General features: G+C 39.2%; 1 protein-coding gene across 1 annotated transcript in view; it reads right to left on the reverse strand.

Moving 5' to 3' along the window:
• The window catches only part of pcsk2 (proprotein convertase subtilisin/kexin type 2), a 29,277-nt gene extending 14,179 nt beyond the window's left edge, over window positions 1-15,098 (reverse strand). Inside the window, exons 1-5 of the mRNA XM_085477539.1 lie at window positions 14,460-15,098; window positions 12,525-12,629; window positions 8,314-8,427; window positions 7,773-7,881; window positions 7,041-7,078 (exon numbers count right to left, since the gene is read on the reverse strand). Coding sequence (XP_085333665.1) covers window positions 7,041-7,078; window positions 7,773-7,881; window positions 8,314-8,427; window positions 12,525-12,629; window positions 14,460-14,642 — 549 coding nt within the window. The 5' untranslated portion in view covers window positions 14,643-15,098. The remainder of the gene's footprint in view (window positions 1-7,040; window positions 7,079-7,772; window positions 7,882-8,313; window positions 8,428-12,524; window positions 12,630-14,459) is intronic.
• Window positions 15,099-16,639: the final 1,541 nt, after the last annotated feature.

Genomic DNA, 16,639 nt, shown 5'->3' on the forward strand with positions numbered 1-16,639 from the left:
CATAATTTCCACAATTGTGAAAAGATTTCCAACACCAGTGCCTGAAATGCCACCTTAAACTATACCAGACCCACCACTATGTTTCACAGATGACTTCAACTCTCACTGTTTTACCTGACCTCTTTCATACATACTGATATTTGAATCAAAGATGGATTTATCATTCAGTTCATACCTGCCAGTTCTTGTGTAATTTGGCATACCTCAACCTGTTTCCCTACCTGAAGAATGACTCAGTCCTTGACAGCCACACTTTTATTGAGATCATTTCTGTTAAGACTTCAGAAAAAAGTCGATGAATCAACTGAAATGACAGATGCATCTCTCAGGTCTTCTGGCAGGTCTTTTGTTTGTTTTCCTATTTTTGAGTACATGACTTTCAAATACTGTTCAACTGTAGTAGTTTTTTAAGCCTAGTACTTCCTCTTTTGTCCTCCGCTTGTCCAGTTTCTTCAATTCTTCTTAAGGACACACTGCACACTATGCCAAGACTTGCCTAGGTTTTCATTTAATAGCTATTTTTTTTCACCTTACTGAAAAAAATATATTTCATGCAAGTCAAACTGTGTTATCTTTGACATTTTTCACAGATTCAGCTAAGAAAATTGGAACAAATTGGTTCTTTGCCAAGTTGTCACCATAGAACAAATGTTATCTAGACAATACTGATTCATCCTTTAAGATATATGCCTTTTTATGTTTGAAAGATTGATAGGTCAGTGCTAAGTGGCTAAAACAAATAAACAAAAAAAAACAATTCCTCTGAAATTAAAAAGATAAGACTCAGTAAAGAAGCAGTCAATGTCCAAAGAAAAACACTGAAAGACCTTTAGAAAGCCTGGAGAATTGTTGGCCTAGATCACTTTAAAAAGTCTGGCCTGGTTCTTTGGAAGCAAAATATAAAGAAATGAGTGGCGGCTCGAGACTTTTGCACAATACCTTAGAGCAGCATAGAAAAGCTTACATCAGCATTGAACATTATTGTCTAACCTTCATAAAGACATGATTTATTGTAGTGCAGAATTGTATTCGACTGTATTAGATTTAGCTAGCTTATCCTAATAAACTTACAGTATGGTTTATACATTAAAACTCATTTGAACACCTTCATGCAACACTTAACTACCAATATTTAATCTGCGGCAATACTAAAGTAATGTGTGGTCACAGTGGGGATTTCAAACTGAGAAAGTAATGGCCAAATCACTGCCAACATTTAATTCCACATGGCCAAAAGTAATATGATCAGAGCAAACAGCAACGGAAAAGCAAGAGAAAGAAAATGCAGGAGACAGACACACATCCGCTGACAGATAGTAACCCAGTCAACAGAATTATCAGAATAACCATGTCTGGAAGATATTCACACACAGTAAGACATCCTTGGGTAAACACTACACTTGTTCTTACTTTAATACAAAATGACCTATTGACTTATTGCAGCAGGTGAAGTCTCTCCTTTACTTGTCACTCTTGTCACTTGGAGTGCATCCTGTTTTGAGCTGTGTATTTAGTCCCTATAACATGCCGCTTTGTGTGGTCACGGAGAAAACACAGCACTGTTCATTAGCTACAGACCCAAATACATCAGATCATTCTTGGAGGCTGTTTCCATGCTGCAGATTGTGAGCTGTGTAGGCTGGCATTTGGAGGAGATGACTCAGTCAGCAACAATGGAAGAAGAAAAACGACAATAGCTTAGTGACCCAATGGAGAAACACTGTAATTATCACAATGTGGAGCAGACAACTAGAGGACAGTACAAATACTTAGAGCCACTAGGGTTACGTGATGGAGATCACTTCATAACTATGTAATTGTTTAAAGAGAAGGGGTAATAAACAGAAAGGTGAAAGTTACCTAAAGTATTTGTGACATTTGGTTTCCTCTTTTCGTGCTCTAAGTAGGTATGATGCCACACAAAAATTACATATAACATATGGCTCAACAAAAGCAAAGTTAGAAATCTAAAGTTTTGTCTTTAAATGTTAATACTCAGAGCAGAAACATTTGAAACTAGAACATGCCGTTCCCTAATAGATTTTGAGTCCACGTCAGACGCAGAAGTGTGTCCTTGTTGTCTTTTATTAAATGAAGTGAAAAGTCCTGAGCCCTAGTAATAAATGACACCAAGCCTGTCGATGAATGACTTTCTGTGCTTCTCAAGCTCTTCTTCTGCTATCAATCAGGCTCTACGCTTTCTCTGCTGTCCTGTGCACAGCAACAGTCGGAATAATGGATTCTGCCGAGCCTCAGCCTCGTCAGCTTTCCCCAGCAACCACTAGCTGTTCACTGTCACATGAGATTATGGTACTTAAGTGAACAATGAAGCAAACTTGTCATCCATCCATGCTCATGTGGTAGTGAGGCAAGTATTTTTTTTTTCTAGAGTCAGCTATAGTAAGAATTAGATCACACGAGTTAACAGCTCATTCACTCAATTGACAGCTGCAAAGTAAGGTTGTGCAACTGTACAACTGTACAACTTCGTTTACTCCATATTTCTGTCAGCTTTTTGGCTTATCGGGCCAAAAGGAGAAGATGTATCCGGACAGGGCTCTTGCCACATTTACACTAAGCCTTTTTAAGATATCCTGTCAAAGAGATATTTCACCTTTAAATTTTACTATGGCTTTATTTAAACACTACTTTTAACTTTTTAACCTGAAGTGGTAAAAGTACTGAAAATACTGAAAACATTTAAGAAGAGCTTAAAGATGTTAATCTAACCCTCTCCTTATTTTACAAATCATGTTGTTTTGTCCGGCCCAACATGGGAATGACTGGACCAAGTCAGTGTAATACGACATATTAGTGGGACCCCTGAGAAATTGCTCTAAGTAGTTAAAATTTGTTTTATTTCCTGAGGTATGTTGGTGATGAAGGGGGAAACTCAGACAAAACTTTCTTATGTATCTCTCCCAGAACCATTTATCATGTTATCAGGACAGATTTCAACAGGCCACTAGTGCTGATAAGCAAATTTATAATGTAGGAAAGTTAATGCACGATTTCTTGGAAGCCCTTGGCAAAACACTTTAACTATAGTACAAGGTCCCAACCAATTTCAGGGAGTTTACACTGCCTATTCTCAGTTTTAGTGGACATAATCTTAGGCCACATAATTCCCTTTAAAATCTTTTAAAAAGTCTTTGTGAAGACATCTCTCCATTACAGAAAACAACATGACATTCCTCAGAAAGGACCTAAAACTCAATATTACAACCTTTCACAAAGTTCAATTTAAAAGAGAAAAGACAAATGTTATATCCTCTAAAGCGAATAACAAATAACACCATTGATCAAGTTGCATGCACTTGTCTCAGAACTATGGCCCCTATAAATAAGCAGTCTCTTTCTTGTGCCATATCGCTCATGCAACTTTTGACTAAAAAAAAAAGAAAGAAAATTGCTCTGACAACCATACACAGCAATCTGTAGTGGTCACTGAAATCAGCCAGTAATTACATTTTCATTTAATAAAAATCTAGAATATGTCCATGAATCAGCACAGTTTGAAATCCGCTCACATTTCAACCCTTATGTCTCAAAATACTATTAGTGTCTTAATCTGTTTACAGTCTTATGCAGATTTCAACCTTTTTGGTGCTAAGGTCACACCCCTAGAAACACCATAATAATTGTAAATAATTAAATTATCCTTAAATGTTATCAAACACAAAAGTTAGAGATCTCATACATGGCATATCTTTGCATATCTGATAATTTAGCGATACATGAAAACATTTGCAAGAGTGTACGCACAAGAGTGTTTGTGTGCCGTTTGATTTGAAGTAGCAAAAGCTAAAGAAACGCATCCATGCCCATATAAGTAACAAACTAAATTAACAAGCGGCATCACTGTGGTATTTTAAAATGCCATCTCATCAGCCTGAAACACACTGGCTTCTTCAAAATGCCTTGGTTGTTTCATGGCACGCCACTCATTCAACACGCAGTGCAGCCGATTACTTAACGTTATAGAGAAATCATTTACAGGCGGATACAAGTGCCAAAATCAGTATTTATACTCTTATGATTACTTTCTTGAGAAAGCTCATTAGTCATTTGAAAACCAAGATGATTGTCATTTTCAGTATAAAGAATCTAAAAGATTCTAAAATGCTTTTACAACCACAGACATTCAACAATATAGAAGTTGAATTTAGAAGTCAGAGTCATTAGTTATTTAGACCTTTGAACCCCACATATCTCCTGAGACATCCATGTGGGCTCACGTGTCTGTGAGTGTTGAAATTGTGTCTGTGGATCCAGTTTGCAGTGTAAAAAAGGATTTGAGTGTTACGTGAGAGTAGAAGGGCATTATATACACCAGGAGAGGATAGAACAAAGAGAACACTAACTGACAGCATTAAATACTATACGTAATGTAGTTAGATTAGTTATATCAGTGTATCAGCACAGAGCTACCGGTCACCTCACAGTAAGAAGGTTCTGTGTTTGAGTCTGTCCAAAGACGGGCTTACCAGGTTAACTGGTGGTTCTAAAGTGGCTGCTGGTGTGATGTAGTTATCTGTCTATCGGTGTTAGTGTTACCCTGTTAATAACAATGATAATAACAATAATAAATTGATGACAAGACATAGAAGAGCTGAGCCATGGGTAAAGAAGTCTTCATGCATTAAATACACGAATTTCACTGAACTTCAGGGGGATAAATGGGCCATGTTTGAATTAACTTGGTTTTCCTATGGTAGAATGCAGATAAATCAAAAGTTAAATGCTGAAATTTATCCAGTGGTTGAATCTTTGTAGTGAAGCAGTTGTTTCCTAGGAAGGGAATGACTGCCCAACTGCAACATTCCTAAATTTCACCCGGCTCATGGGACTTTTCAAACTAATGGCTGCAGAGGAAGAAGCGAAAAAACTCTCATGTATGTATCCACTTTTGAAAAATTGTTTCAGTTATCTGCTGCCTCATGCTGTTTCATTAGAACCATGCTAAATATAGTGAAGTGTCACTGTGGTATTTTAGCATACTGTTTCATCAGCCTGGAATACAAAGGCTTCCTCAAAATACCTGGCAGCTCAGAACAGCTGGTCCAACATACAGTAAAGCTTAGTGCTAAGCTTTCAGCTGAAACAGCTCTTCATTGCAGCTATGGGACTTCACCTTTTGTCACATCTTGTGCATCCTTTTGGAGAGGGACCTGTTACTACTTCACTCTTTCTGGCTGTTGTGCTGGTTAATTTCGACTATAATTCACTGTTTTTAACAACTGCTGATAACTGAACAATACTTAACCTTCTACGTGAGCTATGCTAACCTTTGTTAACAGGCGATGTCCTTTTGTTTGCTTTCTCTCCCTCTTCTTGCTTTCTTTTCTGTGTGGATACAGTGGCTCACGGTCCCCAAGGTAGAATAAATAAAATATTATCAGTGCTGCAAAGGGCAGTCCTGGTATGAGGTGGACCAAACCATTTTGTTTCATTTGTAAGGGGTGAGAGTTGGTATTTTAGGCAATCAAGCTCAAATCACACAGTCAGTTTATTCAGGCAATTATGTCATTGTTATTTAGAAATTGAAAAAAGCGAAATAAAATGAATTTTTCATTCCAGGCTTGCAAGGGTCACCAACACCATTGGGTCCTGTTTTCAACATTTTATTATAACTACAAGGCCCATGCAGATTGTCTGCGTGCTGAGATACAAAGAAAGATCAACTCCATTCTCATCTGTAGGAATTAAATCAGATTCAATGTCTGTTATTTTGCCTGTGATTTTTACTACTATTATTTTATATTCAGTTCTTTAATTTTTTTGATGGTAGTAAAAACAATATATAGAACTTGTTAGAATATAGTGAAAGACTTGAATTGTGAGATGTGTGTTTTTGTGAATCTTGTGAAGCACTATTACTCTTGCCCTTGCAAATAAAACACAGCCTCGCTTTTTATTTGTCATATCAAAATGTATCTCGTAAACTGTAGCATTATGATCTTGAAAAACAAGCAGCCTAAAACCCTTGCAAGAGCTGACATTTGTCTCCTCAAAGCAGCTCTACCACATAATCAATTCAAAGTAACGACTCGAGATCAACTCAAAATGGTTTTTAATGTTTTCTTTGTTTTGTTTCGGGGGGGTTTTCTAGGTATGTCTAGGTCTATAAAAAAGCACAACAACAATAGCACCACAGGATTACATACACAGTGCCACGCACACAGACACACACTTTGGATCTATGCACAGCATGATCCATCAATCCAGCGGAGGATGCTCCCGCATCAACACAGCTGAGGCTGTGTTATTTTTGGGCCACAGCTCATCTCTGTTCACAGGCAAGACATGCAAAGGCAGGCAAAAATGGATACATGCATGACAGGGGGAAAAAACAAGCCACATTTAATGAGCAATAGCTACAGCAGACAAGTACAAACAGAAAGCCCTTTGCATCAGGATAATCTCCTGGAAACAAAACATAAGCAAACAGCTGAAAAAAGAGCCAAAACTCTTGGCATTTTTAGATAAAAGCCTAAAATACCATAAACATCAGTTTTCAAGTAGGAGGATTTTGAACTCAACAAAGCATTAGAGTTTCTTTAGAAGGTTTGCATTTGTTCATCCCTAGATTGAAGAAGACACCACAATGCAGACACACTGATGAAACTGCACAAGTTATAGTGTAATCAGACTGAACCTTCAAGGCCGTGTTCCATTTAGCAATCCCTCTTGTCCTTTAAGGTTTTATCAGTATTCTGGAGATAGAGCATCACATTATGCAGCACCAACTACCCTGGCATTATCTCTGCTTGTGACAGATCGGCCTGCCATTGTGCCTGCTACAGTGCAGTGTGCATTAACATTAAACAGCTTGGCTGGCCGTCTGCCTGCCTCTGCGTCCTCCGGGAACACAAGGAGACTCAGCAGCCATGAAGGCAACTTGGAAAGCACCTGTCACTGGCAATGACAAACCACACGAAGCCCATGAAATCCTCGACCTAAACTCCTGCTTTGTTTATTAACAGCACTTTACGCAAATGAAGGAAAGTATGACATTAAAAGAAAATGTATGTACTCACATAATTTGATGCCAGGTCTGGATGTAGATAGTCAATACCTGAAATGGGACTTTTTTTAATTAATATTGAGTCATATAGCATGCATCACAGAGGATAGCAAAATATCTTGCCATTTTTATATCATGGTTTCCTTTTTGCTTTATTATATTCTGAATGCTTGATAATGAGGATAATGATGAATGATATTATTCTGACACAACTTTTCACAAATTTGCAAATGACTCAAATTGCGCAATTCAATTTAGATGATTAACGAACTGGGAAAAGAAAAAAATTACATGTTAACAATCTCTAAAATTAATATTCCACAATCACAGGGCCCAGCGTCTCAAATATAATGAAATCAAATGCAGTTGTATCTTTGGACTTTAAACTAGAAAATTGAGCCTGTCAGCTTGGATTCAACAGTTGTAATGGTAATATTCAATATATACAAAAATGATTAAATGCTTCTTTGTGTGTATAAAAAAAAACAGCATGCATACTAAAGGAGAAAGAGGTTTCTGGTTTTTTTTATTGCACAATGACATGCGGCTGTTTGAAAACCTGGTCAGTAAATCCTGATTTCATGCTGTGAGTCCCCTCAAACAGGGAGACAAATTAATCAGAACCAAGATACATTCTTTATTAAGTTCAACATATACAAATAAATCGGCTCGATGGATATTTGGAGGTGTGATTAAGTGCTTCCAGACAGTGCTCCTGGTTATAAATTAAGGATTTTATACTCACCGTCATCCATGATTGCGATGGTAACTCCTTTGCCTGTGTAGCCCAGTTGCCAAGCTTCAGCCACATTAAGATCCAGCCCAGGGGTCCCGTCTGCCTGGCCTGTGTTTATCTAATCACTCAGACAATATGGAGAACGTCCATGACTCATGGCACCCAGGTGAGCCACCATTAGGAAATTAGTCAACATGCAGAATGTGTGTATGTGCAGGATGTTATGGATAAGGACTGCTTGAGGGTGATTTTGAAAGGAAGGGGAAGTAAATGTCAGCAGATTCATCTGACATGCCAGATGAATGAAAGCGAGCTTGTTACAGCATCAAATTCATGCTCACCGGTTAATGTAAACGAGGGGAAACTAGGCAACATGAATGCAGAGATGAGATGGCATGATATTTGCCAGGCTAATTTAACAAAGAATAACAATGTTCATACAGAAGGCGGTAGGGAATATGGTCGGTCTCTGAGTAATTAAGGTGGAAAAAATGTGGGCTGGTGCTAAAGGTCAGGCTTCACGCAGACAGCTAGCTGGCTTATTACTCACCAGATACCACTGCTTGGTGAATAGAGGGTCACTCATGTTAACTTCAATATCGTTGATATTTCTGTAGCCTCGCTTCTGACGACTGAATCCCTCCTGTTCCATGACATTCTTCACCTGCGGGGGAAAGGGAAAAAAGAAAAAAAAGTCAGGTCAATGTCAGTTTAAAATCAACAATGATCTCACGCACATTTTGAAAAGAATCATACAAAGAGCCAAATGAAACCCAGGTGTGTTTATGCTGGAGCACAGAAGCAATAAGATTCTGCTTGATATGACGCTTGAGATGTTGCCTGGGATTGCTCTGTGCACAGGAAATCACAAAACCCAGCTGTGCTCTACTGTACCGTGAAGGCAGAACATCACCTAAATGAAAGAGGCTATTTTTTTTCTCCTAATAAGAGTGGCTGCAGCTGGAGCCGGGGGCTCCCAAACTCACCTTGTCAGTATGCTCAAAAGCCACAGCAATTACACTCGCAAACACGCTTGTGTTTCTCTGAATCATCAAAGAAATCTCAGCAGATGAACAGCTCTGATTTGGATTACAAATGCTTACTGAATGCTGCCACAATAACCATTATCGAGCTCAGAAAGATAACATAGGACAGAACAAATAAATGATTGGGATGAAATGTAGTTGCTTGATTAGCTGGTGGTTGGCATGAAAATGACTGGTTGTCTTTGATAGCGATGTTGTATTTAATTTCTGCTCACACTTCAAATCATAGAGCTAAGAAAACACTCCCATTATTCCGCTGCCATCATCTCTGTCAGCAACTGAGGACAGGAGTAATAATAACCTATCAATTTAGTCATTCTAATTGGGAACTGCACCCCATCTCCTGTGACAGTTTAACTTTTCTCTCTCTCTCTCTCTCTCTAAAATACTGTACCCATATTCAGTCATTTGGAAAAGCTGAATATGTGAAGTAGAGGCAAAGGAACAACAAGCCACTTAATCTTTTAGAGTCTGGCACTGGCTAAACCAAGCCTGAAGAGAAGCTCTCAATTTGAAATTTATTGCCAACACTCTGCTTGTCTTGAAGGTCATATGGACAATGATTTCATTTGAAGGTTTTGGGTCAGTTTCTGATTCTCTCTATTTCTCTGTGCGGTTGTACGTGAGAAACTAAATGTGTTTTTCACAATTTCAAAGCTTCATTTTCAAAAGAGGTCTCCAGCTAAATGTTCCTCTTATGTTTACCCTTCACAAATTCCCTCTAGTGTGTCACAAAGAAACAGGCATTGTCTGGCGTGTTTACCCGCAAAGATAAGAGAGCGGAGCAGCACTTAAATGTGTCCTTCTAAAATGGCCAAAGCCTATTCAGCTGGCTCTCCTGTTATGGTATACCCTACACAATCATGAGGCAAAGAAACTGTAAATAAGCACACAAATCAGCTAAACAGAAACTAACTCTGTAAAGTAAGATCTCTTGCTTAAAGTAAGATCGCTGTTTTAGCCTTATATTACTTTTGTTTTCACAAAATTGCATTCATATTCAGAGCGGCTAGCGGCAATATCTATATTATCCTGGCATTTCCTCGTCTTCTTTCCATCCATCAGCAGTTTATTCCTTTACTTGGCAGGAGAGTTGGTATTTCCCTTGAGACAGCATGTCATACTGCCCACTCACAACATCAAACAGTGCCCATGCACTGCCATCACTCTCCGCCTTTGCCACTGCCTGCTCACAATGCTTCAGTTCACTCCAAATCAAAGAGCAGTGCTGGCTGTCTCCTTTCTCACTGCCCTCATTTCCCTCCTGGCTTTTCCATGCGTGCATCTTTCGGGGTCAGGGGATGCTGCTCACTCACAACATTTTTTTTAATGTTCTACATTCCACCTTTGTTCCATTCCCACTTTTTAATATAGCCTTTTAATCTCTATTAAAAGGCTATATTATATTATCTATGTCTCATTAAAAAAAGTGTATTTCAGGAATTATGGATGGACGGATCAGTGGATAAACTGGGAAAAAGCAGGGAAGTATAGACAGGTATGCACAGAGAGAAATGCAAAGGAGAGATACAAGTAGATTATTTGGGTCGGAAGTGGGTCAACACGCTCCACTAATAGAATCTGAGGAATAACAGGGTTCTTGGGACACCACCCAGTTCCATCAATACTGCTACTCAATTAGACTGCATGTTAAATGAGTGTTTAATGACTCAGTTACAGGTAAAAAGAGGTTTAACAGAATATAATATCTACTAAATACAATGCTTCTTTATTTAGGGCTGTGGAATACAATTTCCACCAATTAGATCTTTCTTTTATGTTCACAGAGCTGAGAGATATTGCTGTAGGTTGGGAAATGACAGAAAGATACGTCAAAATTATAAACACAGAATATAAAATCAGACTTGTTGACCTCATAGGTTCTGGAAATCCAAAGAAAGCAAAAGCCTTGGTGTCACACGTGAGCATGTCAAGCAGCTGATTAAAACCTGGAATGTAGACCTGCCCATGTTCGTGCTGTCTCACTTCCATTTGCAGAATTAGCTCGTCAGAGTGGCTCGCATTTATTTTCATTAGCACCTCTCACAAACGCAATTAGAGAGGTTAGTTGATTGTCTGCAGCAGGACCTCCACTTTCACTGCATCCAACAGTGGACAGAGCTGAACACACACAGCTCAGCACACAACAGTACTGAGCTTCAAGATGCGGCGCATACGTGGTTTTTATATAAGAAAAAACAGCTGAAACAATTTGTGACTGAGTCCAGTGTCATGACTGTCATGAGATTACCATAATTTACACTTGCTTCATAATTGATTGAATTATTTTTCAAGCAAAAAGGGCAAATATTTACTGCCATAAATGTAAGAGTTGATACTTTTCTTCATTACTGTAAACTGATTATATTTTGGGGTATTGGACAGTTGGTCAGACAAAAAATAAATATTATTGTGAGACTTTGTCTTACAGGACAAGTAGCAGTTAATTGAGATTAAAACATCAGTGGAAGTGGGCGACTTGTAGCAGTGACAGGGGAAATAACCACTGGCAACCCAAAGTGGGCGAGTCAGGTCAAAACTAATCTCTACTTTGAGGTTGTCATAGGCCATTAGCTACAAAGCAATCCCCAAAAAAGGCATTGCTTTACGTGTGTAAGGCCTTATGAGCAGAAAAATTGTGGTAAATGGGTAGACTTATTAAATATTAACCCAAACAATAAGAAGATTACTTGAAAATGAGAATAATGTTTACTTACAGCTATTGTTTGTCAAGAGGTAACAAACTGTATGTGGAAATCGATCATTGCACGACTTATTACCCAATCCAAACATTTAAGATCCCAAATTAATGATTACATACTTAACCAAGTGCAACATAAACATCACCAGACTTTGTAAGAAAGTATATTTTCATTAGAAAAGCAGATGTCAGAAGAAAAAAAAAGCCACTTTTTCTCATTAATATAGCTCAGTTTTTACTACTGCAAATGCAGAACCACTGAAGCGCCGACTAATCCAAGAAATGGCCCTGTTTATTATTGTGTGCAATCAAAATGTTTCTGAGGAAAATGCTAATCATAAAATACAAAAATGAAATAAAACAAGGAATTAGATTCACTGCAACATTATGAAAAATAAAATCTAAAATAACGTCCAAAAACAAGTGTATTACGTTTTAGCATGTTATTTAGTGCTGGGTTTGGAATTGCTTGCATTCTATTTGGCTCTGATGGGAAAAACAAGTTTTATTTTTTTTTGTTTTTCTGAAAAATAAACAGAAAAAAAGTCAGGACGACGACCAGTTAATCTTAGGCTGAGCCACAGCTTATCATAGTGTTACTGCATAATTACCCTGTAGTTGCGTAAGGACTGCAATTTCTCATTGAGAACTGGTGGTAAAACTGCTATGACTATATACACAATAAAGCACTAAACTAGATGTGGAGCCAAAGGATTTTGCTTCAGTAGCTCATTGGAAGTTTCAGTTTGATGAAATGAGGGTGATTGTGTAGTAGTTTATTTCATTTCTTAGAATTTCTTTAGCCTGCTGTTTGCCAAGTGGTTTGTGAAATCCCGTCCTTGTGAGAGTTTATATCTATGTATTGTCTTTATTTAGAATGTTTCTTGGAACCTGCACCTTGCTTTTTTGTAACAAGCACTGCTTAAGTTAAATCTCTTATTCAGGACTTTTTACATATAGAAAAAAGACACATGTATACACAGTATATTGTTTCATTGTCATATGCATTCTTACCCTTTTGTCTTTTTGGAGCTGCTGTCTCCTACGGGCACTGCGTTTGCTCCGCCTCTTCGAAGTATCCTGAGGGTAGAGGTGAAAGAGCCCTTCTCCGAAGGGAAGCTGGAAAGAAAAGAAAAGAAGTACAAGACAGGGAAATGGATCAGGGGCAGAAATACAGATGGGAGGGTTGAGGCAGCAATCATAAAGTGTGAATGACAAATCAAAATACAATAGTTCATAAAGGAAAGAGGATAGCAGGTTATCTTCCAGATGGAAACAAGGGCACTGACTCCCTGGCTTTCACAGACGGTTAAGCCTGGAGAACAGCATTGGGATCAACCATAATAAGTCACATGGGGAGGGAAATGAGATGCATCATCCAGAGCGTTCCCTCCAGCACTGTGCACAGATTAAAGACCCCCTTGTGCTTTAGTAACAGTCAGGGCACAGGTCAATCCTCAAAATAAATGGTTTCAGATGCGGCTGTCAGATCTAATGTGAAAATGTAACACTTCTCAAAAGATTCTCCTTATCTGCCAATGCTCTTTTATTTGAACATTTTTGTCAGATTGAAATGTTCTCATAGTATTACAATATGTGTTATTATTATGGTGGCGATGATTAAGAGTAGTAGCAGTAGCAGTATCATTATCATTGCTTTACATTGGCTGATCACAGATCTGTTTTGCTGTCTTTCTTTTGCCACTCTTTAGGCTTACATTTGTATGTGTGTCCCCTGTCTGTATCCCAGTCTAGTTAATTAAGCTACAAAAGAAGAGAATTCAAACAACACAGACATTGTTTAATGGCGCATATCCCATTAAGACAAATATAGCTGCAGATTACATAACCTGGGAGGCAGTAGACGGAGGGGATGATCTATTGCCTACAAGAAAGCGAGCAAGCCATAGCAGAAATAGCAATGCTGCACAACTACCACAAGGATGTTATCAGATTATGATGATGAGATACAAATCAAACACTTTTCTTTATTATTATTATTACTGTGGAGGTGAGAGGAGAAAAAACACACATCCTCATTCAGAGCTGTGCAGACACCCCTCCGTTCACTGCTACGCCTCACTGACTAAGGCTCCAGCCAATTTCACCCACACATTTATTTTGACATGTGACAAGGAACACACACTGCTGGGGAATTATTTCTATCAGTCTGCCATAAACGCCTTGTTAAGTCTTCTGACATGTTGAAAGGCATCTGAAATTTGTCGAGCTATCTGATTTGTCTCAGGTGAGACAAAGGAGGGCCATGAATGTGAATACACTATGTGCTCTGCAAAAGACAAATAATAAAGAGGTGTTTTATATTTTATTGGAAAATGTGTTTTTCTATGTCAGTCTCTGACAAAGAGGGCATCCAACAAGGTATCCAAGTAAATTTGCTGTTTTTTGATGTGAAGCATTAAAAAAAGGGGAGGGGGTGTCCAAAACTGTGAGGATTATATCAAACCAGAACTTCGTGTGATGTTTTGTTCATGAAATGTTTTGTCTCTTCTTCGACAGCATCTTTCACAGATGGCTCCAGGTGCATCTTCCTTTTGCAGGACACTGAAATTTGATGCGTTTTTGAAATAGAATTTAGCCCACGGGCCGGTGGCAAACCTAATAAACAAGGCCTGCGGTTCAGTGAGAATGACGTCATCAAGTCAAGAAAAAGTGCAGTGAAGTCAAACCAGAAGAAAACCAGAAGAAGCTTCTCAATGTCTCCTCTACTGGATAGTTTCACTACGTGCAATATGTATGATTGTTTTAAAAGAGCGAGAATGACCACAAACGTTACTAAACAACCAGAAATATTTCGCGCTGACATTTTCATTTAATAATATTTATTCGTTTATCAATTGGTCGGTTTACTTAAGAAAGAAAGAAAAGAAAAAGAAAAACAGTTGCTGCCAGGATTGCGTGATGCTTTTTTAATCAGAGCATCCCTACCTTTCGGGCACTCTGGAACCCATGTTGTGTTGCAACTTGGTGCGCTTCATCCTGTGCGTCCTCATGCAACTGAACCAGAAAATGGTCCGTTAAGACTCCTTCTGCAGCCTGCGTCGCAAGCAGCAGCGCGTTCAGCAGCACTGTAAATCCCAAGGCTGTCCCATATCGGGGCGATCCAAGCATCGTGTCTGGCTTGTGTCAGTATGCCTTGTCTGCTTGCCCGTCAGAGTAAAATCAGTGTATGGGATGCTCCACGTCAGAGAAGCGAAGAGGAGGAACAGGAGGAAGAACAGCGGGATGTAAAGGTGTCGAATCAACGCTTTTGCGAACGCATCTCCTCGTCGTCAGCTGATGGTGGCACTGGAAGTTGGATTTCACCGAGGTGTACCCGCTCTTACCGTGTGCTTCGAGTTGGGGCGGTTGTGGACCAAACCTGCATCCTCAGCTTTCTAGCTCTCCTCCTCCATCTCTTCCTCCTCTCATCTGTTATTCATCTACCTTCCTAGCTCGGGTAGTTTCTGCGCGTGACGTTGTACCAATGGCCTCGGCGGGTGTGTCCCGTCGTTTCCTCCCCCGGATGCGCTCGAGGGCACTTTTCAGCACCTTGGAGAATTCCTCCTATCGTCCTCAGAGTTGATGGAAATTCTATTGATGGGTAGGCTGTCTGGGGCTGGCCATCCAACTGGGGGGGGGGGAACCGCTGAAAACTCATGTGACATATAGCGACCTTTAAATACAGCTTTCTATAGAAGTCCTACAGAAAGATTTTTATGACATGATTCTTCAATATATTTCTAAGGCTGAAGTTCTCTTGTTTTACCCTATATATGTGCAATGATCAACCTGACCGTTTCTGTGGAGTGGAATGAAAGCATAGTCCCACTGGACTATAATTGGTCATTTGGAGGTGAGCAGCATGTAGCAGCGAAAGGAGTGCTGGTACAAAGGTAGCTCATTAAAGGACTCCCTGTCCTCCTGCTTTCTTGCTGCTGTAAACTAGAAGGTGGGCATACAGGGCTGCTGGGAGGTGATATGAGGGTGGTCTGCATGAATGAGAAAGTACAGCAAGATGGGGAAATGGTTGCTTGCTGTGATGCTACTAATTTCCTTTACACAGACAACATTCACCAAAGAGCATCATGAGTGCTTATTGCTGCGCAGTTATCTGTTGTTAATGCTATAGTCTTTTCAGTTCAGCCACAAGGACTCAATAGTGAGAAGCACTCATTGCAATTGCTGAATAAAAATGCCCCCAGAGCCCCCTTCATTCATGAGCCAGTTTCAAATTCAGCAAATTTTCCTTTAATGCAACTTTTCATGCATTTTTGAACATGAGCAACGGATTGAGAGCGGTACCATTTTTGCATTCCTCAGTGTCCAGTAATAAGCAAAATATCATAATTACAAAAATACTCTTGTGCAAATCATTTCCTCCCCCACCAAATGTCAGTAAATGTCAAGAGGCAGCATCATTAAATCAAATATTTGTGGAACATAATTAGAACAGCCATACAAAATATGCAAAACCTCATTTTGTATTTAAAATGTTCCTCTCTGTTAACTCTGTATGTACTTGTTTGAAATATACTAATGTACTTATATAATGGCATACTGTCTGGTATAATGTTCACATTAAATTAATCTGAAAGGCGTGACGAGGGAGAATGATAGCACGGGGATCAGTTAGATGTCTAGAAAATAATGAAGGTGGATTTTCTATAAGTGGATCTGCTTTACTAATCACTGTTTCCATGCACCATGCGGACATCCTCCCACACTCCTGCTATTCTGTAGCCCAGTGATTATTTATTTAGCTTGGGCAAGCCCTTCTCTTCAGCATCAGTAAAAATTTCTTCCCTGCTGGGGCCACATGAGTGATCCACATGTATGTTTTGACTGCTGACTCACATGGACTGTATCCTGGCCCGCCTGCCTCCCTATGTGCCTGACGTGCTGTAGCATCTTCTGCTTTTAAAGAGCAACCTTGATTGTTTTTGGCAGCTCAGTAACAGTTTTGTGAGAGACGTGGACATCAGCAGGATGTTGAAAATCTTCTCACTGTCTGAAGTGATGCTGACATTACACCTCTATCTGCAGTTATTACAGAAAGAAAAAAAATTCTTTGAAATGCAAGTAGTACAAACTGCTCACCTCTCACAATCAATATAAAGTTACACAAT

Source organism: Copadichromis virginalis, linkage group LG13 (genome assembly GCF_057382275.1).
Source record: "Copadichromis virginalis isolate Kocher_CV1m ecotype Utaka linkage group LG13, C_Virginalis_male_GT1.1, whole genome shotgun sequence".
NCBI classification, from domain to species: Eukaryota; Metazoa; Chordata; class Actinopteri; order Cichliformes; family Cichlidae; genus Copadichromis; species Copadichromis virginalis.